At 41.5% G+C, this 26,534-nt stretch overlaps 1 protein-coding gene across 7 annotated transcripts in view; it reads left to right on the top strand.

The window, feature by feature from the left end:
* The window catches only part of ST3GAL3 (ST3 beta-galactoside alpha-2,3-sialyltransferase 3), a 282,832-nt gene that overhangs the window by 100,682 nt on the left and 155,616 nt on the right, over window positions 1-26,534 (top strand). For 6 of the 7 annotated variants that reach the window (XM_064281851.1, XM_064281849.1, XM_064281850.1 and 3 more), the window contains one exon: window positions 20,073-20,115. In XM_064281851.1, the coding sequence (XP_064137921.1) occupies window positions 20,073-20,115 (43 nt within the window). Of the gene's footprint in view, window positions 1-9,621; window positions 11,441-20,072; window positions 20,116-26,534 lie in introns of those variants that run through there. The other variant, XM_064281846.1, reaches the window with a different exon arrangement.

The raw sequence follows: 26,534 nt of genomic DNA on the forward strand, positions 1-26,534 counted from the left end.
CAGTTGTTTTTTATGAAAGACCTGAAATGGGTCAGAGCAAAACATTGTTATTGACTGTGGTCTACCTCAGAGGAAGAGAGATGACCTGGAAGAACAATGGAGGGCTGACAAAATGCCAGTTGTCATGGATTGAATTATGCCCTCCTCCCCCCCAAAAATGTGTATATCAACTCAGTTAGGCCATGATTCCCAGTGTTCTGTGGTTGTCGTCCATTTTGTGATTGTAGTTTTATGTTGAGAGGATTAGGTTGGGATTATAACAACACCCTCACTCAGGTCACCTCCCTGATCCAAGGTAAAGGGAGCTTCTCTGGGGTGTGGCCTGTACCACCTTTTATCGCTCAAGAGATAAAAGGAAGCAAGCAGAGAGTTGGGGACCTCATACCACCAAGAAAGCAGCACCAGGAGCAGAGCGTGTCCTTTTGACCCGGGGTCCCAGTGCCTGAGAAGCTCCTCAACCATGGGAAGATTGAGGACAAGGACCTTCTTCCACAGCCAGCAGAGAGAGAAAGCCTTCCCCCTGGAGCTGACGCCTTGAATTTGGACTTTTAGCCTACTTTACCGTGAGGAAATAAATTTCTCTTTGTTAAAGCCATCCACCTGTGGTATTTCTGTTATGACAGCACCAGATGACTAAGACACCGGTGCTCCCCGCCCTTTGCAACATGAGGCAGGGTGGAATGAGTTTTCCCTCCTTGAGGACTGTTGAGTATCTTGTAAGTCTGTTAGGCCCATTTATCACCATTATATCCATTTTATGAAAAAGGCCAACTACCTAGGTATGTCAAGCCTAAGATACCTAAAAATAAAATCTTTAATCTCCTCATCCACCCCTCCAAAAAACAAACAAACAAAAAAAGCACTTGTTCTTCTCCCATCTCCCATTCCTTCTTCCCTGGCTACCTAGCTGTTCAAACCACAAACCAAGGAATCATCTTGATCCTCTTCCTCACCCTCTCCCCCTTTTTCTATCCTCAAGATGTGTTCTTATCCAGCCACTTCTCTCTAGCACCATTGTCCAGGGTACCATCCTGTCTCCCCTAGACAAGTAAACATCTCCTAACGGTCTCCCTCTGCCTATTTTTTTGTCTCCCAACAGTCTATTCTCCAATTGTAGCCAAAGTGATTCTTCAAAAATGTAAATCGCATCATGTCTTGTTCCCTTGAAAGCTCTCAAGTGGCTTCACAATGCACTTAGAATAAAGTGCAGATTCTGTACCCTGACCTACACGGCCCTCCGGGCCATCTCCTGCTTACCACTCCAGTTCCACAATAGTCCGTTTGTCCCTCACTCACTGCCTTCAAGACATTCCTTGAATATGCCAGGCCCCTTCCTACCTCAGGGCTTTTGTACTCGCTGCTTCTTCTGACTATAATGCCCTTATCTCCTGTTTTGCTTAGTGGTCTTCAGGTCTCTATTCAAATATCACTTCCTCAGAGAGGCCTTCCAATACCGCTTTATCTGAAGTAGTTCACTTCCCTCACCCCTAGCCCTTCTCTGTTATACCAGCGTGTCTTAATTCTTTCTTACTCTTCATCGCTCTTTCAAATTATCTGTTTGTTTATTTGCACATTGTTATTCTCCGCCACTAGAATGTATCCTTCATTTGACTGGGGACCTTGCCTGTTTTGTTCATCGCTGTGTCCTGGAACTTAGAACAATATTTGGTACATAATAGGTGCTCAGTAAATACTTGTTGAATGAAGTATGGAAAATTAGAAACAGTAATGTCTGTCACTTAATGGATAGTTAAGGATTAAATAATGATGCATCCATACAATGGAATATTGTACAGTCATTAAAAATGATGCAGTTCTATTTTATTGACAGACGATGTTGAGGATATTGTTGAGTATATATTGAGGCCACAGTAAAATTACATGTACAAATTCACAAATATATTAGATGCATAGAGAGATTTCTGGAAAAATATTTACCAAAATGTTTGCAGTAATTAGCTTTAGGTAGTGGGATTTCAAATGGTTCTTACTTCATTCTCTCTTTTTTTTTTCTCTTTATTGTGCTTTAAGTGAAAGTTTACAATTGAAGTCACTTTCTTATATAAAAACTTAGACACACATTGTTACGTGACCCTAGTTGCTCTCCCTATTATGTGCTAGCATACTCCTCTCCACCCTGTATTTCCCCTGTTCATTCAACCAGATCCTGTCCCTCTGCCTTTTCATCTTGCCTCTGGACGGGAGCTGCCCACATAGTCTCATGTGTCTACTTGAGCACACTCCTCATCAGTATCATTTATACCTTATAGTCCAGTCTAATCTTTGTCTGAAGAGTTGGCTTCAGGAATGGTTTTAGTTTTGGGCTAACAGAGTCTGGGGGCCATGTCCTCTGCGGTCCCTCCAGCCTCAGACAATTAAGTCTGGTTTTTTAACTAGAATTTGAGTTCTGTATGCTACTTTTCTTCTGCTCCATCAGGGATTCTGTCTTGTGTTCCCTGTCAGGGCAGTCATTGGTAGTAGCTGGGCACCATCTAGTTCTTCAGGTTTCAGGCTGATAGAGTCTGTGGTCTATGTGGCCCTTTCTGTCTCTTGGGTTCTTACTTTCCTTGTGTCTTTGGTGTTCTTCATTCTCCTTTGCTCCAGGTAGTTTGAGACCAATTGCTGCATCTTAGATGGCTGCTTGGTGGCTTTTAAGTCCCCAGGCGCCACTTACCAAAGTGGGATGCAGAACGTTTTCTTAATAAACTTTGTTATGCCAATTGACCTAGATGCCCCCTGAAATCATGGTCCCTGGACTCCCACCCCTGTTACTCTGTTCCTCGAAGTGTTTGATTATATTCAGGAAACTTCTTAGCTTTTGGTTTAGTCCAGTTGTGCTGACTTCCCTGTATTGTGTGTTGACCTTCCCTTCACCTAAAATAATTCTTGTCTGCTATCTAATTAGTGAATACCCCTTTCCCTTCCTCCCCACCCTCGTAACCATCAAAAATGTTTTCTTCTGCGTTTAAACCTTTTCTTGAGTTCTGACAATAGTGGTCTCATAGAATATTTGTCTTTTTGCGACTAATTTCACTTATCATGATGCCTTCCAGATTCCTCCATGTTATGAGATGTTTCACGGATTCATCATTGCTCTTTATTTTTGCCTAGTATTCTATTGTGTGAATATACCATAATTTGTTTATCCATTCATCCATTGATGGGCACCTTGGTTGTTTTCCATATTTTTGCTATTGTAAACAGTGCTGCAATGAACACGGGTGTGCATTTATCTATTCATGTGATGGCTCTTATTTCTCTAGGATATATTCCAAGGAATGAGATTTCTGGATCGTATGGCAGTTCTATTTCTAGCTTTTTAAGGAAGTGCCAAATCTATTTCCAAAGTGGTTGTGCCATTTTATATTCCCACCAGCAGTGTATAAGTGTTCCAGTCTCTCCACAACCTCTCCAACATGTATTATTTTGTGTGTTTTGGATTAATGCTAGCCTTGGTGGGGTGAGATGGTATCTCATTGTAGTTTTGATTTGCATTTCTCTGATGGCTAATGATTATGAGCATTTCCTCGTGTATCTGTTCTCCTGAATGTCTTCTTTGGTGAAGTGCCTGTTCATATCCTTTGCCCGTTTTTTAATTGGGTGATTTGTCTTTTTGTTGTTGAGGTTTTACATTATCTTATAGATTTTAGAGATTTACGTCTGGATTCTCAATTCTGTTCCACTGGTCTACGTATCTGTTGTTGTACCGGTACTAGTCTGTTTTGACTACTGTGGCAGTGTAATAGGTTCTAAAATCAGGTAGCGTGAGGCCTCCCACTTTGTTCTTCTTCTTCAGTAGTGCTTTACTTATCAGGGGCCTCTTCCCTTTCCATACGAAGTTGGTGATTTGTTTTTCCATCTCATTAAAAAATGCCATTGGAATTGGGATCGGGATTGCATTGTATCTATAGATAACTTTGGGTAGAATAGACATTTTCACAATGTTGAGTCTTCCAATCCATGAGCAAGGTATGTTTTTCTACTTATGTAGGTCTCTTGGTTTCTTGCAGTAGTGTCTTGTAGTTTTCTTTGTATAAGTCTTTTATATATCTGGTTAGATTTATTCCTAAGTATTTTATCTTCTTTGGTGGGGGTGGCTATTGTAAATGGTTTTACTTCATTCTTCCTAAGTTGTTTTGTGTTTGGATTTTTACAGTAAGCATGTGTCATTTTTACAAACGGGAAAAAATATTTTGGGGGAGAAGGAATCATTATTTTGTTTAATAATTGCTTGGTGAGTATTTATAACTTATCTACCCTACTAGATGGTAAGCACCATAAAGTTTTAGATAGAAACTGCAGAATGAACCTGTTTTTTTCCCCCTGTACCATCTACTCTTTTGACATCTTCTGCCACTTAGGTCAAGATGCCTAGTATGTCCTATACACACTTGATATCATGAATAGAATTGGATTCACTTCAGTACCCAGCCCTAGACATCTGCTGTTTTCCCAGGACAAAGTGGGGAGAAGAGGTACAGTGACTTCTTTGGCTGTACTGGGGTGGGGCTTCTTCCTATGATGAGAAGCTTCCAGGGCTCTTTCAATAGCCTGTGATCCTCTTAATTAGGGCCAGGGAGGTTCCATTCTCCATGGGCCCCCAGTAGTGCCACATGGGAGCAGAGCTCTGCTGTGCTCTGATAAAAGACTCAAATCACAGGGACTCCGTCTTTTCATAAGCTTCTCACTGGCCTCCCCCGCCCGCAGCATACACTCATTTGAGATTGGTTTTTAGCTTGTGAACCTCTCAGCTATTTTACTGGGTCAGTTAATTTAGTCTGGGTCAGTGAATTTTTCTGTTTATTTTATGAAACTGCTTTTCCTATTTTAGTTTGTCTTTGATTAATTGATCTCATTTTCTGATTTATTTCCCTGACTTGAGATGTGGGAGCTGTTTGCACTTTGGCCAGCCTTTGTTGGGCATGGCTAGGGCCATTTGACAACACCCTTGGGATGGGGGGTGGGGTGGGAATAGTAGATAATTGCCTTTGTGGTAGCTGCTCTTCTGGTATTAGGGTCCACTTTTCTTGTTTCCTCTGAGAGTCAGTGCAGCATAATATAAAGAAAAGAAGCTTCAGATTAAGAACTAGGTTGGTTTAACAACATCCCAGCTAGTCCACTTACTGGATGGGAATCTTGAATATGTTATTCCCCCCTCTAAGCCTCCGTTTCCTCATCCATAGAATAGAGATAATAGCTGCCTCGAAGGGTTGTTGTAAGGATTAGGTTGAGAATGTAGATGAGAGTCCTGAGAGCTACATGAATACATAGTAGATGTGCAATAAATGATAGTTGCTCTTAGTCTTTCCCTTCATCAGACATGTTGGACAATTCATTTGGGAGTGTTGCCTCCTTCCTTCTCCACCGAAGCCTTTGCTTGTATTACTTCTGTTTAATAGCACCTTTGACTTTGATTGGAGACTACACAGTACCATTTCTTCAGAAATAAGGCATAAATAGAGTACAAACCATAACCAGCAATACACAAACACTGGAAGATAAGCTAGATAACTGGGATCTTCTAAAAATTAAACACTTATGCTCGTCAAAAGACTTTGCCTTAAGAGTAAAAAGAGAACCTACAGACTGGGAAAAAAAATTTTGACTATGGCATATCCAGCAAAGGTCTGCTGTCTACAGTCTATAGGAAAATCCAACACCTCTACAACAAAAAAACAAATAATCCAGTTAAAAAATGGGCAAAGAAGATGAACAGACACTTTACCAAAGAAGATATTTAGGCAGCTAACAGACACATGAGGAAATGCTCATGATCACTAGGCATTAAAAAAAAAAAGTGCAAATCAAAACTGCAATGAGATACCATCTCACCCCAGCATTATTGGCACTAGTCAGATAATAACAAATGTTGGAGAGGCTGCAGGGAGATTAGAACTCCTGTGCACTGCTGGTGGAATGAAAACGGTATAACCATTTTAGAAAATGAAGTGGCGCTTCCTTAAAAAGCTAGAAATAGAAATACCATGTGGATCCAGCAATCCCACTCCTAGGAATATATCCCAGAGAAATAAGAGCCGTCACACGAATAGACATATGCCCACCCATGTTCGTTATTCACAATAGCAAAAAGATGGAAACAACCTAAATGCCCATTAACATGATGAATAGATAAACAAACTATGGTATATAAACACAATGGAATACAACACAATGATAAAGAACAATGATGAATCTGTGAAACATTTCACAACAGGGATGGATCTGGAGGGCATTATGCTGAGTGAAATAAGTCAGTCACAAAAGCACAAATATTGTATGAGACCACTATTATAAATACTCATGAAAAGGTTTACACACAGAAAGAAACAATCTTTGATGGCTGTGGGGCAGGGGGAAGGAAAAACACTAACTAGACAATAGATAAGTGGTAACTTTGGTAAAGGGTAAGACAGTACACAGTACTGGGGCAGTCAGCACAACTTGACCGAGGCAAAGTCAAAGAAGATTCATAGACCCATCCAAACTCCCTGAGGGACTGAGTTACTGGGATGAGGGCTAGGGACCAGGGTCTTGGGGGACATCTAGCTCTATTGGCATAACATGGTTTATTAAAGAAAACGTTCTATATCATACTTTGGTGAGTAGCATCTGGGGTCTTAAATGCTTGTGAGCAACCATCTAAGTCTATTGGCCCCACCCTGTCTGGAGCAAGGGAGAATAAAAAAAAACAAAGATACAAGGGAAAGATTAGTCCAAAGGACTAAGGGACCACAACTACCACGGCCTCCACCAGACTGAGTCCAGCACAACTAGATGGTGTCCAGCTACAACCACCAACTGCTCTGACAGGGATCACAATAGAGGGTCCTGGACAGAGCTGGAGAAAAATATAGAACAAAATTCAAACTAAAAAAAAAAAAAAAGACCAGACTTACTGGTCTGACAGAGACCGGAGACACACTGAAGATATGGCCTCCAGACACCCTTTTAACTCAGTATTCAAGGCGTATCTGAGGCTCACCTTTTGACCAAAAGTTAGACAGGTCTATAAAACATACAATAACACATGTAGTTCAACCATATATACAAGACTAAATGGGCACACTAGCCCAGGGTCAAGGAGGAGAAGGCAGGAGGGGATAGGAAAGCTGAACAAATCAAAATGGGGAACCCAAGGTCGAGAAGGGGGAGAATGTTAACACGTTGCGGGATTGGCAACCAATGTCACAAAACAATATGTCTATTAATTGTTTAATGAGAAACTAATTTGCTTTGTTAACTTTCACCTAAGCACAATAAAGTAAATTAATTAAAAAAAATTAGGGGTGTATTTTGATCAGTGTAGGTCCTTGTTCCATTTACTCCTATACTCTTGCATTTAGCAAGTCATCATAGCGCAGAGATTGGAGCTAAAGACCTCTTTTAAAAAAAGATCTTGTGGCGGCTTCTTCTCTTGTCTGGTTGGAGTTTTTTTTACCTAATGGCCTAACCTGCCTGTATGGCTTTTGTGCTGTAAAAACGGCTTGGAGGTGGTATCTGACCTCCTCTAACCTCACAAGGGGAAAGGAGAACCAAGATCAACAGTCCCAGGCTGATTCCTCTGATGTCAGACATGCCTCCTCTCTTCGCTATTTCTACCAATGCTGACACCAGCTGTCCCTCCCACAGCACTGTCTACTGGGTTCGATCATTCATTTCAATGGCTGCACAGAACTCACAGACCAGACTCACAATTATGGGGTTTATTAGGGAAGTAACAGTTACAGTTCAGGCTCAAGAGTACTCAGGATATAGCTCTTCCATCAGGATAGCCTCTCCCCAGCTGTGCTCGCAGGCACGCCTTTCCCTGGCCCCCAGTTTCTGCCCAAAGGCGCTCAGCTTTCTCTGTCTTTGGGCTGGGAAGTCCGCTGCACCATCTTGCTGCCAGGTCTGTCCTTCTTCAGTGGTGGGTTCCTCTCCTCTGCTCTGGAATTGGCTCTCTTTAAGGAGAAACTGACCAATCCCTTTGGTAGGCCACAGTCACCCCATCACATAGTCACTGGGTAGGAGTTACAAGCCAATGGCCAGAAAGGCCACACACAAAAGTAATTAATCACACTGCATGTGCATTATCATATGAAGCACTGTAATCTTATAGAACCAAGTCCGTAATTTTATCCCATAGAATATTAAACTTTCTATTTCTCAATAATACTCTTCAAACCGGTCTTCATGGGAGATATTCATGGCTGTCATCATCAGCAGTTATTTAATAAGCATCTGCTTTATGCAAAGCAGAGTGACAGCTCATGGAAATTAGTGGTGGTTCTTTAGAATGAATAGGAAGTGAATCACTGGAAACCGAAAATTCCAGTAGCACGTTAGGCTCATGATGTGCACCTGTATTCACTGAAATTTCATTCTGGGGGGGGGTCAGCGGCCTGAAAGTGGGGCTGTGATAGGACAGTTCGCTTAAGACACTTTCAGGAAGGATTCTTTCATCCTAGAGCAGGATCTCACTACGCAGCACTGTGCTCCCAACTGTTCCACATCAGAGCACAGGAAGAAAGTAGTAACATGTGTCTGCCATACTGAGATCAACGGGAGGGGGATTGGGGGCAATCTAAGGCATCATGGAAACATTTATCATTTTTAAGTATTATAGATTATGAGCAAAATAAAATACAAGTATTAAGGAAGATATTATATGTTGGGTTGCTATAAAACATAAAAATAAATCTTTCAAGTTTTTAACTTAAAAACTTGAGCTCGTTTCAGTGTTCATAATTTTTTTTTATGCCTGAAAACATTTCACATAACTGCTGTCAAGGCTTTTTAATGATGCTACCTTCAAAAATACTCAATTGTCATCATCAAGGAGAAATTTTGCCCACACAACTGGTAAAAAAAAATGTAAAGCCATTTTTACACTCATTCAAAAGTTTACAGCAGTTGAAATTATACTTTAAAAATCCACCAGCTCTTCTTTTTCTTCATCAAAATTGTAAAATCGAATTTTTTGGTGATAGTGCAAATCTAATCTCACCTTTTTATAGTAATGAATATACTTTGAAATATTAAGTATTTCAAAATAGTATGAAGCTCTATTCCATAATGCACATGCATTTTTCTTCTTCTTTTTACTTAAAACACAGTTTTGGAGGCTATGAATCCAAAATCAAGGTGTTGGCAAGCCTCTTTCCTCCTGGAAGACTGAGGGAGAGTCCGTTCCATGCCTCTCTCCTTGGTTCTGGGGTCGTCGGGTCAGCAGTCCTTGCCGTTCCTTAGCTTGTAGATGCATCAGTCCAATTTCTGACGCTTTTGTCACATGGCATCCTCACCAGTGTGTCTCCCTCGGTCTGCGCGTGCATTCTTAGAGCAGTCACCCCAGCCAGCTTGGAGACTGTGAACAACTACATTAGCTGCAAGTATACTGAGATATTGGGTGTATGTAAGGACAGGTATTTTGGTCTCCACCTGCAGCTGTGCCCCACTAGGAGCCTTCCCCTGGTCTGCCTGTCACTGATCAGCACTACTTGGACAACACTCTGCTCCCTGAGCACCTGGAGGACATGCTCTTTCTGCAGCTCCACAGGCTGCTGTGCCCACGATGGATATCCAGGTGTAGTATCACTCCCTTAGTTGCAGTCAGGATGTCACAGCTGGGCTGTGATTCTTCAGTGGCTCCCAAGTGCTCACTGCTTGTGGGGACCAGAGGCCATTATCAGATCCTGCTTTGCCAAGACTGTCCTCAGAGGAGCCCCAGACAAGGCTGTTTGCAGCCAGAGGTGTTGGCTCCCAAGTGTTGAGGTGGGGTCTAGCCACCTTAAGGGCTGAAGAGATCAGTATACCCTTGTTTCTGCCAGAGTTTCACTCCTACTGTAAGGAGGATGCTGCAGTTATTATATGCTGGAGACATTGCTCTAAAGGTGGTGAGAACCAGGCCTCTTCCTGGGATAGGGTCAGCAGTGGAAGTCGGCTAACTCTTGTAAAAACAGATACTCAAGCTTTGTAATGGTTGTTATCAAAGTGTGGTCTATGGACTTGGGGGTCCCCAGGACCCTTTCAGGTGGTCAGTGAGGTTAAAACTATTTTCATAATAATACCGAGACTCCCTTGCCTTTTTCACTGATGATTCAAAAGTAAGGGTGGATAGAACTTCTGAAGCTTTAGCATGAATCAAAGAAGTGACACTGAACTGTACCAGTAGTCGTTGTTGTCTTTTTCACACACACAAACCAAACCAAAACCAAACCCACTGCCATCGAGTCGATTCCGACTCATGGCGACCCTATAGGACAGAGTAGAACTGCCCCATAGAGTTTCCAGGGAGCGCCTGGTGGATTCGAACTGCCGACCTCTTGGTTAGCAGCCGTAGCATTTAACCACTACACCACCGGGGTTTCCTTCACGCACACAGTAAAACAAAAAAACAAACAAAATTTTTATTTAAAAATGTACTTGATGAAGCAGCAGAAATTATTAATCTTATTAAATCTTAACCCTTGAGTACACATCTTTGTAGTATTCTCTGTGGTGACATGAGAATATGCATAGAACATGTCTGCTGCATACTGAAGTGCAATGGTTGTGGAGAGGAGAATGTACTTGTGTGATTGTGTTGTGAATGGAATTAACCACGTTTCTTGGAACACCATTTTTACCTGAAATAACAGCTGTCAGATAAACTATGATTTTTGAGACGTTGGAATTTGGCAGACATTTCCTTGAAAATGAAGGAAGTGAACCTGTCACTTCATACCGATGGTATTTTGTTGCCAGTGATAAAATTTGAACCTATAAATGAAAATCAGAAATTTGGAAAAACTTGTTTCTGCTTGATAACTTCCCCATACTTGAATTAAGTAAACAAGTGATAGGGACTGACCCTACTTGATGGCTTTGCAGGTGGTCAGTTTTCATAAACATTCCAAACATGCTTGAAAAGAATATATGTTCTCCATTTTCGGAATATGAGGTTCTCTGAGTGTCAGTTTAGATTTATTAACTGTTCTGTTCAAATCTTCTTTATTCTTACTGATTTTGTGAGCCTGATTTTTCATTTTTCAGTAGTATATGTGTTTCTGATTGTGATGATGGGTGACGTGTTGTGTGTTTCTTCTTGTAATTCTGTTAATTTTGATTTATACAGAGAGAAGTTTCATTATTAGGTGCATACACACTTTGGTGCATGACCTCCTTTTGTGATGTCCAATTTCTGACCCTTCTAGTTTAAGTCTGTTCCCCAGTTTTCTTCCGTAAATTCATGTATGCCTTTTACTGCAGCTAAAGTCTCTGACTTACCCCTTTGAAGTAGCAATGGAAGGGTTAATGGTTAATTGTCAAAGACTTTTTTTTTTCAGGCATCTGGAAAAAACTATGCATTCACAGCCCTGCATTGTGGTAACCAGGTGCAGGAAGAGAAGAGCAGAGATTTGCATCACCCGTGTCACTTCCCATCTGGAGCCAGGCAAAGGACACAACACACATATGCTCCTTGGTCAGTGACTTGAGGCAGCAAGCCTAAGCCAGCAGACTAAACATTTCTCCTTCACTGCCCAGCCGCTGACTTGCTTCTTTGATACCTGGGAGGAGAGTATCTCCAGGTGCTAGAAGAGCTATATGTGAATATCAGCACATATTATGCTTGGTTGACTTGGAAGCCCAGAGTCTTCTGTTCGTATTACAGATTTGTGATCAGTGGACTTCTGGTGAGACTTGGGCTTTCCTGCCAGCTCCCCCAGAGATGAATTGGCCCTGAAGTGTTGGTGTGCTCAAAATAGCACTTCCTTTGTAGAAGCTAAATTCACAGGCAGTGCACTCACACAGTTGTATAAAGTGAGATGCTCTGGGATCTGTAGCCTTGCCCAGTCCCACTGGTAACAAAGCTCTCCTGTATTCCCAAAGCACTATGCCTGTGCCTTCCTGATCACTTAAAAATTATGCTTATGCTTCCCTGTAAGTCAGGCAACAAATTAGACCATCAGTAACAGTTCCATGAACACGTGCCTGAGGTTGACAGTAGAAGACTTGTCAGGTAAGATCCCTGATTGGGATGGACGTGGGGTAGTCACTGGTCACTCAGGAGGCTTAGGAAGTCCTTGTAGAGAAGGTTAAACATTTATAAGTAGTGGGAAGGAATTACCTTGGTGAATTGGGCACTGTCAGAAGGGAATCTGCAAGTAAAAGCCAGAAACTGAAAAATACATGGAGAGAGGTACTAAATAAACAGGGCAGCAAGCAGTTGTTCCTAAGAAGAGCCTGGGAAGGCTCTCGATAGGCAGATGATCTGTGTAATCAGCTGGATATGCTGGGAGCCAAGAGTGGCCAGTGTAAGGGAAGCACTACTGTAAAAGTTGGCCATGTCAGTGACTGGGAGAGGCAACCACTGCTGCCATTGCTGCCACTGCTGCCACTGCAAACATTGTTCCCTAGCAGGAAGGGCTGGAGGAAGATGAAGAATCCATGTTTTTCTTATCTTGTGTCTCTTTTTGGTAGAGGCTAAGGAAATGGTTAAGGGCTGCTTATTAGGCTGTCTTAGTCAGTTGGTCACTCAGTTATTCCTTCCACTTGTTCAGCACGTTTATGGAACACCAACTCTGTGACAGACCCTAGTTCAGGTGCTAGAAATACAGAGGTGAGTCCTTGCCCTTTAGGAGGACTCACATATGTGTAAGTTAGAATTGCTTGATTATAAACAACGAAAACTGACCCTGGCTAACTTAAAAGAAAAAGAAGCTTATAGGAAGGACGTGCGTATCCACAAAATCAACTTAAAAGCCAAACAGTCAAATAATCTGATAAATGTGTAATTACAAATTGGAATAAGTACACTATGTTAAAAGAACATGTAAGAAGGCAGCCAAACTAGACAGGGAGGTGAAGGAATGCTTTTCTTAAATAAGGGACATTTGAACTAGGGTCTAAAGAATGACCAGGGATCAACCAAATAAAGACGTGAGGGCACATTTTAGGTAGAAGAAACTGCTTGTAAGAAAAAGTCCTATGTTGAAAACACTCATGACTTATTCAAGGAACTGAAAAAAGGCCAGGATGACCAGAGCACAGAGCACAAAAAATAGTGTAAGATAGGGCTGGAAAGGTAGGCGGAGGGAAAATCATGAAGTTCCTTATGGTACTAAAAAAAATCTTTCGGGTTTAGCTTTGGTGACAGCCATGTTTTGAAGGATGAGTAGATGTTTACCAAGTGAGCAAGGTGAGTGAGAGCATTGCAGACAGAGAAAATAGTATCTGCAGTTGCTCACAGGCATAAAGGATACCAGAGAGGGGTGGCAGAAGATAAGGCTGGAAGACGGACAGATGAAGAGGTTGTTGCATAGCCTAAGCTGTAGTGAAGATTCAAGGAAAAGCAGAGACAATGGTATAGGGAGGAAAGTCTGTATTTAGAAATGAGGGAGGTAGCTGACACCACCAGAGGAGTAGATGAGAATTCCATTACAAAAAAAGGGAAAAAGACAGGAGTGAGGGTACAGAGTGAAAATGAGTCTGATTTGCAGCATTTGGAATGTGAGGTGACTATGGGTTATTTAGAAACAATGTGTAGGAGATAACCAATGTGAAAAGGCATTGAGGAAAAAAGGAGAAAGGTACAAAGACCTGAAATGGTAAAGATCTTTTGGAGGGAGAGAAAATAGTTCACTATAGCTGGATCATAGAATATGGGGGAGTGGGAATGAAGTTTGAATAATCGCTAAAGTTTATAAACCAAGAGATTGGAATTTATTCTGAGAACAGTAGGGACCACTAAAAGGTTTTAAGCAGGGTTGTGACATAACCATTTTTATCTTACAGAAAGATAGCTCTGGTTACAGCATGGAGAGTCTATTAGAGAAGAATAGACAGGAGACAGGGAAGCCTGGTAGGGGGCTGCTGCAGTAATCCAGATGAGAGGTGAAGCTGGCTTAGTCGAGAGTAGTGGAAATGGAGAAAAATAAGTGGATTTGAGATCTATTTAGGAGGTAGAATTAAAAGGACATGGTAATTAATTAAATGAAATAGGAGAGAAGGAGGAATCAAGGAATTCGCTCAGATTTCAAGCTTGGGCAGCTGAGTGAACTGTGGTGCCATTCATTAAGATAGGGAATCTAGGAGGAGGAGCAGGTTCTAGGTGTGTGTGAGGATGGAAAGACAAACTCCAGTTAGGGCATCGTCAGTTTTAGGTGTCTGTAGACGCCAAAGGGGAAATGTCTAGTGGATATAAAGCCTGGCGCTCAGGAGAGACAGATGGGTAGGAGTAAGAGATTTGAGTGCAGTGGAAAGATAGTTGGACAAGCTAAACTGAGTGTTGAGCAAGTTGAAGTCCATACTGGATAAGGCAAAAGTGAAGAAAGAGGAGGAAATGACTATAAAAAACAAACAAAATAAATGAAAAAAAGTTTTTTAAAACATTGTACAATAGACAATGCACAATACTAATCTCTGAAAGAAGGGAAACAAATGAGATTAGATTGTAATTGGTGAAGCTACCTGCCTGGAGAGAGTTTTCAGGCCACAGCACAGGGAGGGAGAACCCACATAGAACCCAAAAGTCTTTCTAAATTGAGGAAACAGAGCTGAGGATTTGAGAAGGTCAGGGTAGCTAGAAGTCACAGGACAGAGTGCTAGAGAGGAGAGAGCTGCATAAAGAGAGAAAGCTCTGGAGATCTGTTGAGGGTTCCCTTGGATTCCTCAGCAGCTGATCATCACGTGTATGAGGAAACTACCTGAGACTGGGGAAAGAAGCATTAGAAAGGAGCAGGCAGAATAATCCCTAGAGCTCATGCAGGGCTGCTACTAGTGAGAAAACTTCATAGAACAAGGGGTATCACCTAGCATACTCAGAAGGGTTATTGCGTCAGCAGTAGAGCAAAATTAGTAATGGTGCAAAATCAACCATAGACTAAAGGCCACTCTTGCCCTGCCTACAAAGCTTAAAAGCAGTCCTTAAAAGGATCAAACTGTTTCTAAGTAATTTAACTGCATCTTGAAAATATTTAAAGGACAAAAATACCCTGCACCCAACAAGGTAAAATTCACAATGACTGGCATGTAATAAAAACTTACCAGGCAATTCAGAGAAGCATGAAAATACGACCCATAATGAGGGAAAAAACCAATCAGTAGAAACAGGTTTAAAATGACGCAAACGAAAGAATTAGTAGACAAGGTGTAAATGTGGCGTGGTGGAGGTGTCTGACCTCCTCTAACTTCACAACGGGGAAGGAGAATCAAGATCAACACCCCAAGACTGATTCCTATGAGGTGGAAGTCAGGCATGCCTCCTCGCTCACCATCTTTACCAGTTCCTATACCGGTTGTCCCTCCCATGGCACACTCTGCTTCTTTGCTGGGTTCCATAATTCATTGCAATGGCCACACAACTCACAGAGAGTACTCGTGATTATGGGGTTTATTAGGGAGGTAACAGGTTCCAATTCAGGTTCAGGATACAGTTCTTCAATCAGGACAGCCTCTTCTCAGCCATGCCTGGACAAGGACATTAAACCATGTTTCATATGTTCAAAAGATGGAGGAAAGCATGAACATATTAAGGAGAGACATGGAAGACATAAAAAATAACTTTCAGAGATGAAAAATACAATGTCAAGATGAGAAAAAAAAATTCATTGGATGGATAAACAGCAAATTAGACACTGCAGAAGAGTAGTAAACTGGAAGACAGCAATAGAAAGTATCCAAAATGAGACACAGGGAAAAAAACGGCTGAAAATAAAAAAAGAACAGAGCATCAGTGAGCTGTGAGACTTCAAGCAGCCTGATACATTGTAATTGGAGTCTTTTCATTATTTGAAGAAATAATGGCTGAAATTTTTTCAAATTTCATTAAAACAATAAACCCACAGACCCAAGAAGCTCAACAAACCCCAAGCACAAGAAAAATAGAGAAAATTATACTCAGTACATCATCAGGAATCCCTTTTCACTACCCAGAGGTACTTGGTATGTAAGAGAAAGAGCAGCCTCCCATTGCGAACTGCAAGAAAAGCAGGGTCTCACATGGTAGAGCCAGTTGGGGCAGAAGGTAGAAGGAGGTAAGCCAAGTGATTGGAATAGGGAGTTCAAAAGGCATTGTGAGAAGGTTTTAAATAGGAGGTAGAGCCAGAGAAGTAAAAAACCCACAGCAGAATGAGGATGAGAGAAATGGGGATGATAAATGATCTAAGGGCTTAATTGTATCTTGGTTAGTGGCCCATTTTAACAGGAGTTTATACCTATTATGGGGAACTTTGGTGGCACAATGTTTAAGCACTCAGCTGCTAACCAAAAAGTCTGCAGCTGAAACCCACCGGCTGCTCTGAGGGAGAAAGATATGGCAGTCTGCCTAAGTTAGTACAACCAGTATATTGAACATTTAGGAACAATTGCAGGATAATTACAGACATGTGTCTTATTTTGTCTCTCACTGTCACATTAAAATGTTCCAATGAGGAAAGTCCAGTGTATGTTCTGATGCCCCTGCAGTACAAAAATCCTCTGCTCACATTGAGCCGCCAATTCAGAAATTAAAATGTCCTATGTAATAGTCATAGATTCCAATTCATTCAAAGCTGCAGTACTTCCCTTCCCCTCCAGTAGGGCTTAATTCCAGCTGGGGCCTACCAAGAGAAGAGAATGGGCCCTGCTTTTTTCTCCTTCACCTCCTCCCCTAGCTGGCTGCTGTTTCTGACCTCGCTGGGGTAAGGAAGCCCAAGCAAACCAAGCCCGTTGCCATAGAGTTGATTCCAACTCATAGCAACACTACAGGACAGAGTAGAACTGTCCCATAGAGTTTCCAAGGAGCACTTGGTGGATTCGAACTGCTGACCTTTTTTTGGTTAGCAGCTGTAGCACCTAACCACTATGCCACCAGGGTTTCCGGGGTGAAGAAAGGAGAGAGATAATGTGGGCAGAAAAGGCATAAGATGGTGTTGCCCTCTCTGGACCTGGCAGGTGTTTAAAGCTGACTTTGTGGGGGTGTTTTGTACATTTTTTGGAGCTCCCCCTCCATCTTGGGACCTCTCATCTGCAATTCCCCTAATGCAAGTAATGCACTCACCTTAGCCTCCTCACACATTCCTTCTGAGAGCTCCTAGGAATCTGGATGTCTGCCCCCTGCCTCTGTCTGTGAAGTACCCAGCACTGCCCCACCCTAGCTCATTCATGCATCCTTTTCTGCAAGAAATTCTGGAGTGCAGGCCAGTCCCAAGCAGCTCTCCTGCAGCCAGCCAGCCCTCTTTTGTCCTTTAGATGTGTCAGATTGAGTTGGGCATCAGTTAGTCCATTTATTTCTCAAACTTTGAGGGTCCCGTAGAGACAAGTACTACCCGTTCTGCCCCTTGAGGAGGTGGGGTTCATAACACAGTTCTCCAGAGAAATTCTGCAAGTTCTCTCCCCCGTAATCTCTAACAATTTATATTTGATGTAGGGAGGGCCTTAAGAATTATGTAACGAGTTTTTAGATATTTCCATTGCAAATTTGCATCTCAGTTTAAGCACCTCACTTTGGTGTCTGAAGTTTATCATTTTAGAGGCTTAGCTGAAACATTCTCTTTTAGCATCCTGTTACACTAATTTGATTTGAATTCTGATTATTGTGACCAAAGAATCTTGTTGATAATAACAGTCAACAAATGTTTATTTGAGTATCTACTGTGTGCAGTCACAAAAGAGAAATGGTCCTAGCCCTCACATGCTCTCAGTCTGGGGCAGAGTTTGCAAATGATTAGCCCATTTGCTGAATCCTACCCATACACACGTTTTGGTTTACCCACATAGTCTTTACATTTTTCTCAAACCATTGCCAATATTTACAAATTGAGAAATCCAGATGCCTGGCTTGAGAAAAATGAGAAGATCTGGCAACGTTGGGCCAGCATTTCTGCCTGGCAGTTAGCTGGAGCTGGTAGGGCTGCCCCTTAGACAGGGCGTGCGGCCTCAAGATACCTCTGTGACACTGAAGCCAAGTGTTAGTTGTCATTTATCATCATTGGGCACACACAGTTGCTTTTCCTTATAGTAAACAATAAACTGAAACATTTCTGGTGCTCATGTCTGAGAACAAATGAGAGAAAACTAAAGATAGACCAAGACGCCATGGCAAGGACGTAATTTCTTTAGAAATACAAAGTGTCCTTACATGTTTAATACGCAGCGTATGTATGTGTGTATAAAATAAACTTAAGGTGCCATAATAAACCATAGATATAATTATGGTTACTATACAGAAAAGATGTGTGGGGAAAAAGCCATGAATTGGGAAAACAGACAATTCAGAAGATTGTTTTAAATGGAACCAAGTGGTGTGAGCTGCTGTGAAAGAGCTTTATACTTGCCCACTTCCCTCGTTGATGTTATATTCTTGCCTGGCCTCTGACATGTGAGTTTGCAATGAGGGGAAAAAACCTTCTGTGTCCTCTCTGGAAGGGATTTGTTGTTCTTCCAAGGGAGCCCCAGGTCTGAGGAGCAAGTAAGTAGCAGGATAGTTGCCCCCAGGCTGTGGCCACCTGGGGAAGAGTAGTGGCTCCTCAGCTAGTATATGAGGTTTTCTTTTTCACGGAGTGATAAAATAGGATTGTTGGAAGAGTATTAAACTTTGAAACTAGCTATTTTTGCAAATTGTGTTCTTAGCTTATTTTTTAAGCCTTTTTGTTTTGTTTTCCTTCTTGATTTTTGTAAGTTCTTGATATATTAAGGAAAGTCTGCACGTGCATGTCTGAGTTGGAGCAAAACTGGAATTATTCTCAGGAAAAGCTTTCAATTGCCCAAGGGTAAGGGAGGCCAGCCTTCTGTTGAGTTGTGTGTCCTAGTCATTATCTTTGGTTTGAAGCAGGGGATTGAAACTCTCACCGCAGCTCTGCTGATTGTGAAAGCGCAGGAGTCTGGCCTTAATTGGCCTTGCAGAGTGACTCCTGTGAGGCATTGTCAGCTTGTTTAACTTGTGTCTTGGTCATTTATTGCTTATTAAAGGCTGAGTTCCTTGAAAGCTTTGCTGCCTGGCCTTTTTCCATCCAGCTTTCTGGCCTCATCATTCTGTTTTATCCTCAGATTAAGACAGGCCAGTTGCAAGCTACGGTCATAGACCACCTTGTTTTGGCACATCCACTCTGCACACACACACACACACACACACACACACACACTTTGCAATACAGAACAAAGCTATAAGAAACAATCCTATGAAATTTCCTATCATTTTCTTTATGTAAATATTTTTTAAGACACAGAGGAAATTTCCTTTAAGTCTTAGTACCAGAAATAGCTGTGATTCTCCTGGTTTATCTTAGGGACACTGTGAACCATGAAAGAAGTGCTTTGCACTTAGTTTTAACCTTGAGAAATCTTGGGGAGAGATCTGCACTCCTTCAGCAAGCACACAGGACCTTAGGACATCCATTTTTGGTGTTCTCCTTACTCCAGCTGCATTTTATTATTTTTCCTATGCTTATTTCTCCTTTGTCCCTCAGACTGCTTCTTTTTAAAATCTTATACTTCATACAGTTTTGTAAAATTGCTTCAACTTCATTTGAAAATGAAGCAAGATATAAAGAACTTATACAATTAAAATATTAATGATTTATCATTTGCTGCAAAAATCTTACCAATTTGTTTTTCAGTTTTATTTTACTTTTCTTGTTCTTTCTGTAACCAGATCTGTCAGTTCTTTGTGATTTTCAGGAACAGAATTGTTGATGTGTTTGAGACCCTCTGGCTGCCACATTTCCACCCCATCGGTTAACGGCTGAAAATTGTGCTAAGAGCTTAGAAGCAGAGATTGCTCTGACCCTTTTACTTCTCCAGGCGTCCGGTGTTTTGCTTTTTAACTAAGATTCAGTTTTAAGTATCCTGTTTATGCAGGAAAGCAATTATATACCAGCCTAGGACTGGCTGGCCTGGAAGAGGCCTAGGAAACACCTGATGTTGAACCTGGTCCTTCACATAGTAGGTGTTCAACAGGTGTTTCGTGACAAATTTAGTTGTGGGTTATGTATTTGATTCTGCTCTTTGAAGTGGTGGGGTTGTGTTCTCTTCCAAGGGCTTGCTGTCTCTGTGGTCTAGGTCTGGGTAGTGCAGTCTGCTAGGGTCAGCAGTGGCTTGACTTCAGTAACATTTTCTGTTTTTCTTTTCTTTTTCAGAGTATGACCGGCTGGGCTTCCTCCTGAAGCTGGATTCCAAACTGTGAGTAGACTAAGAAAGTGTCTTGACTCTATGGTAGAGCAGTCTGGTCTGTAAGAGTTGAGGTTCAGCTCTGAAGGGTCAGCATTCATGGCCCCTGTGGTTGGTGGGGGACCCCTGGGGCCTCTCTCCCCAGTCCGTTAGCAGAATCTTTAAGCGTGTTACAGTGTGCAGGGCCTGAAGAGAGTGGGATGTGCATACAAACATAAGGCCATAGATTTGGCTGGCACAGGCAGCTCATTACAGAAGATGGCTACTGCCAGGAGTTTGAGGGACAGGGAGGCCCCTGGAAAGACTTCTGGCTGTCACAAGCAGAGGCAGCGTGGTCTCTCAATGATGCTGTGCAGCCTGGCAGGCAAACTGTTCAGTGATCTGGCCTCTGCCATCCTCTCTAACCTCAACTCCTGTCATCCACAGTTAAACCCTCCTTTTCCTTATACCTTTGCATGTGCTGTTATCTGTGCCTGAAATTCCCTTTCCTTGCTGGTCCGATTAGAAAACTCACATGTGGAGTTTTAAGGCCAAACTCACAGACTACTTCCTCCTCACACAAAGTTAATAATCTCTTCTTCTAAGCTTCTTTAAATTTTCTCCTGTCATCAGTTATCTCGTTATAGTGTAGTTAGCTGTGTACTTGTTGCCGTCCAGTCGATTTTGACTCATAGCAACTCTGTAGGGCAGAGTAGAACTGCCCCGCAGGGTTTCCAAGGAACAACGGCTGGTGGATTCAATGTGCCAACCTTTTGGTTGGCAGCCAAATACTTAATCACTTGCACCGCCAGGCCCCAATTAGCTGTGTAATAAGTATTAATTTATTAAGAGCAAAGGCTTGGAGCGAGGCAGAGCTTGTTCCAAATCTCAGATTGCCTTTTATTCTCCTTGTGATTTTGAACAAGCTACTTAACCACTCTGAATTACAGTTTCATTTGTAGGATGAGGATAACAATACATTTACCTCACTGGATAGTGGTAGGATTTAACTGAAGTGATTAATTCACAGGAGACTTTCAGAGGTATCTAATCCTTCCAAGATCTTTGCCCTGTTCTGCCCTTGTTAGTCTCTCTAACACCTAGACAGTACTGGCATGTGTTTGTTTGGTGCTCAGTAAACACTGAATGGGTGAATGGATGACTATGCACTTCCCCCACTTGACTTAACCCAGTGCTGTCAAGTTGATTCCGACTCATAGCGAGTAGAACTGCCCCATAGAGTTTCCAAGGAGTGCCTGGCGGATTCGAACTGCTGACCTTTTGGTTAGCAGCCGTAGCACTTAACCACAACGCCACCACGGTTTCCCCCACTTGACTTAGATCCTTGAAATGGGCTCTGTCCACTCTGTGTGTTCATGCCCTGTGCAGGACCTCTCACATGGCAGATGCTCAATAAATGCTTGCTAAATTACTACTTACTATGCACTCCTTCATGTTGTTAGTCATCTTTGTACAGCTATGTCCTCTGTCCTGTACCAGACAGACATCATGGAAGATCAGAATTGTGTCTCCTTCCTTTATGTTAAAACCAGCTTTCCATAGGCCTTGATCACAGCTTCTAATGGTGATGGTCTCACATATATACAAGACATCAAACCAGGGGTTGTTGGGCTTTCCCACTGAATTGTCTGGCATGTTGTTTTTGTGTGCCATCAAGTTGAATTCAACTCATAGTGACCCTGTGGGAAAGAGTAGAGTCTTTCCTATAAGTGCTATAAATCTTTACAGACGCAGACTGCCATATCTTTCTCCCATAGAGCGGCTGGTGGTTTCAAACTGCCAACTTTTGGTTAACAGCTGACTACTTAACTAACCACTGCTCTACCCAGGCTCCTTAGTACCTGGTATATGGCCACTTTTTTTAGAATCTGGCATCTTATCTCTAGTGCTTTAAACTGTGAGTTCTAGCATTGTAACTCTTCCAACTTTTGTACATCTATGAGACAGCTACAAGGGAAGAGTGATCTGTTCTTTATACCAAGCTAGTAGAGAAATATTAGCCACATATTAACACCTGGGAAATGGAGCTTGATTGTGCTAGAAAGCCACAGGCTTCACTCCTAGAAAATGTTTAATTTATTTCTCTGGGTAAAAAAACAAATCAAGTGCAAGCCATAGCAAGTGAAATGCCACCAGAATAGAAAATATACAGTAATTACCAGTTGAATCACATTGATGGACAAAAGACATGTTATCTAGGACATGTTAACTATAGTATTTAAAGTGTCTTCAACAGCGTAAGGAGGAGAGTTAGGAGGACACTCCTGCCTTGCCCTTCTGACAATTGGGTGGTAAAGAGTAGGCTGTTGTGTACCTTTCTGTTGTGTATCAGGCTGAGTCCATGAACCGTTTGAGCCAACTTGGTCTTTTGTCCTTGGATTGGCTTGATTTCATTTGATTTAACTCACAACTTAACGTATAAACTAGAACTTTCCTGCCTCTTCCTGCAAAGACCTCTCTAATCTAATACTATCTTCAGAAGAAAGCACAGCTATGTGGGAAAGGACTTTCACCTGCTTTCAGGGAGAAGTTCCCAAGTTAAGGATTCTGCTTTTTGGGGATCATTCCTCAGCAAAGTTCAGTTCACCCTTCATAGAATCTTTCTCTGGTTGTGTCGTGTTCTTTTTCTGAAGTATAGGAAAGGACCTGAACTTGAATTAGAAGAGGTGGGTTTGAATTCCTTATGACCTTAGATTATTTCATCTGTATCACTCTCAATTTTCTTTTATAAGGATAAGGGTATGAGAATTCATATGTTCTAGGAAACTTCAGTCATTATCTCTTTATATGTTGCCTCTGTCCCACTGACTCTATTCTTCTGAAACTCTAATTAAATGTATTTTAGACTTTATCATTCTAGCTTTCATGTCTATTAATTTCTTTTCCGTATTTTCCTTCTTTTGATTCTTTCCACACTAAAATGGAACCCCAAAGGCTCAGGGTAAGGATAAACTGGAACTACAATTGCACCCTTAAGCCAGGACTGCAGGAAAGGTTTCCATAGCTCTGAGTGGATTAGATCAAAACGTTAACAAAACTAAAACCCTTAATAGTTACAGCCAGAATTCTCATCATTCAGGTAATCCAGGGAACCTCAAGCCATGAACTCAGCTTAAGGTATTCCAAACTGGCAGTGCCTTCAAGCACCTGGCAGAAGCAAATGCAAACCCTCTCTGGAAAAAAAAATGTAAATTTCCACAAACAGCTTCTCAGGGAAATAAGTACCTCAGAGCAAAAATTTACTAAGCACACAAGGAAACAAGGTTCTGTTAGTGAGAACCATGAAAAACGATAGATGATAGAAAGGGTCCCACAAAGACATCTGAAATTGAAATTACTAGACATAGGTTGGAGCCCTGGTGGTGCAGTAGCTAAGAGCTTGGCTGCTAATCAAAAAGGTCAGCAGTTCGAATCCACCAGCTGCTCTTTGGAAACCCTCTGGGGCAGTTCCCTTCCATCCTGTAGGGTCGCTATGAGTTGGAATCAACTCAACAGCAACAGGTTAGGCACAGTTTATAAAAACAATTAAGTATGCTGTATTTAAGGAAATAAAAGAGAAGATTGCAATATATGGATAGAATAGAAAACTACAAAAAGTAAAATACTAAATTTGAAACAAAAAAGGAACTTTAGAATTAAAAACTATAGTAGCCAAAATTGAAAATTCAATAGAAGGGTTTAGCAGCAGATCAGATAAAACGGAAAACATAGTTGGTGAACTTGAAGATAAGTCAGAAGAAATTATCTATAAGAGAGGACAGCAAACATTATCTTTAAAGGGCCAGAGAGTAAATATTTTAAGCTTTACATATAAGGTTAAAAAGCTTAAAATATTTACTCTCTGGCCCTTTACATATAAATGAATGAGTATGGCTATATTCCAAACCTTATTTGTGGATACTGAAATTTAAATTTCATATAGTTTTTATTTGTCATGACATATTCTTGTTTTGTTTTTTTCACCCAACCATTAAAAAATATTAAGACCATGTTTAACTCACGACCCATAACCAAACAGGGGTAGATCAGATTTGGCCCACGGGTTGTACATGGCCGACCCTTGATCAAGAATGCAGCATGGAGATATGTCTGCATGAGATTTGTCTTCCCACCCCATGAAACCCTATTATATAGACATACTCTTAAAATATCTGTTACGTCTAGTGATATTCCAAAAGTCTGGAAATAAATGTTTTGGAATTTTTTGTCTTCACTGTATTCTTTTAATTATATCTTTGGGAATAAATAAATAGTTTTATATTTTCTTTAAAAATGCCCTGTTGCTTATGTCTACATGATAAAAACCACTTGTCAGTTCCATAAAAATTATTCCCAGTACTTATGTGTAGTAATCTGTACAAAACCTTGCTTTTAATAGCAAGCTCTGTTGTTCAGGAGGGCAATATTTTTTTGGTGATTAAAAGCATGGGCTGTGGCATCACACCTGGATTTTTGAGGCCCAGTTCCATGATTACTAGCTATAATCTTCACTGGGTTATTTAACCTATAAGCTTCAGTTTCTTACTATAAAATGGGGAATATAATAAAAGTACCCTATAGGTCTTTGTGAGGATTCAGTGAGATAATGGCTGTAAAGCTGTAGGCACAGTACCTGCCAAACAGGAAGAACTTAATTAATGTTAACTATTACAACCCAAATATTTCCTGGTTCTCCGGACTTCCTTTTTGTTTTTTTTTTTCAATTTTTATTTTGCCTTAAGTGAAAGTTTACAGATGAAGTCAGTCTCTCATACAAGAATTTATACACACCTTGCTCCAAAACCCACTGCTGTCGAGTCGATTCCAACTGATAGCTACCCTATAGGCTAGAGTAGAACTGCCCCATAGAGTTTCCAAGGAGCGCCTGGTGGATTCAAACTGCTGACCTTTTGGTTAGCAGCTGTAGCACTTAACCACTACACCACCCAGGTTTCCACACACCTTGCTATGTATTCCTAATTTCTCTCCCCGTAATGAGACAACACTGCTTCCCTCCACCCTCTCTTTTCATGTCTATTCAGCCAGCTTCTGACACCCTCCACCCTCCCATCTCCCCTCCAGACAGGAGATGCCAACATAGTCTCATGTGTCTACTTGATCCACGAAGCTCACTCTTCACCAGTATCATTTCTATCCCATTGTCCAGTCCAATCCCTGTCTGAAGAGGTAGTTTTGGGAATGGTTCCTGCCTCGGGCTAACAAAAGGTCTAGGGATCATGACCATCGAGGTCCTTCTAGTCTCAGTCAGACCATTAAGTCTGGTCTTTTTACGAGAATTTGTGATCTGCATCCCACTGCCCTTCTGCTCCCTCAGGGGTTCTCTTTTGTGTTCCCTGTCAGAGCACCATCTACTTCCTCTGGTCTCAGGCTGATGCAGTCTCTGGTTTATGTGGCCCTTTCTGTCTCTAGGGTTCATAAATACCTTGTGTCTTTGGTGTTCTTCCTTCTTTTCTGCTCTAGGTGGGTTGAGACCAGTTGATGCATCTCAGATGACCGTTTACTAGAGTTTAAGACCCCAGATGCCACTCTCCAAAGTGGGATGCAGAATGTTACCTTAATAGATTTTATTATGCCAGTTGACTTAGATGTCTCCTGAACCCATGATCCCCCAGACCCCACCTCTGCTACACTGGCCTTCGAAGTGTTCAGTTTATTCAGGAGACTTCTTTGCTTTTGGTTTAGTGCAGTTGTGCTGACCTCTCCTGTATTGTGTGTTGTCTTTCCCTTCACCTAAAATAGTTTTTATCTACTATCTAATTGGTGAAAACCTCCCTCCCTCCTTCCCCCCGATAACCATCAAAGAATATTTTCTTCTCTGTTTAAACTGTTTCTCCAGTTATTATAATAGTGGTCTTATATAATATTTGTCCTTTTGCAACTAACTAATTTCACTCAGCATAATGCTTTCTCGATTCCTCCATGTTATGAAATGTTTCACAGATTGGTCACTGCTCTTTATCGATGCATAGTATTCCATTGTGTAAATATACCGTAATTTATTTATCCGTTCATCCGTTGATGGGCACTTGGTTGCTTCCATCTTTTTGCTGTTGTAAACGGTGCTGCAGTGAACATGGGTGTGCATATATCTGTTCGTATAAAGGCTCCTAATTCTCTGGGAATCCCAAGGAGTGGGATTGCTGGATCGTATGGTAGTTTTATTTCTAGTTTTTTAAGGAAGCGCCAAATCAATTTCCAAAGTGGTTGTACCATTTTAGGTTCCCACCAGGAGTGTATAAGTGTTCCAGTCTCGCTACAGCCTCTCCAACATTTATTATTTTGTGTATTTTGGATTAATGCCAGCCTTGTTGGAGTGAGATGAAATCTCATTGTAGTTTTGATGTGTATTTCTCTAACGGCTAATGATCGTGAACATTTCCTCATGTATCTGTTAGCTGCCTGAATGTCTTCTTTAGTGAAGTGTCTATTCA

This window comes from Loxodonta africana, chromosome 3, assembly GCF_030014295.1.
Source record: "Loxodonta africana isolate mLoxAfr1 chromosome 3, mLoxAfr1.hap2, whole genome shotgun sequence".
NCBI lineage: Eukaryota > Metazoa > Chordata > Mammalia > Proboscidea > Elephantidae > Loxodonta > Loxodonta africana.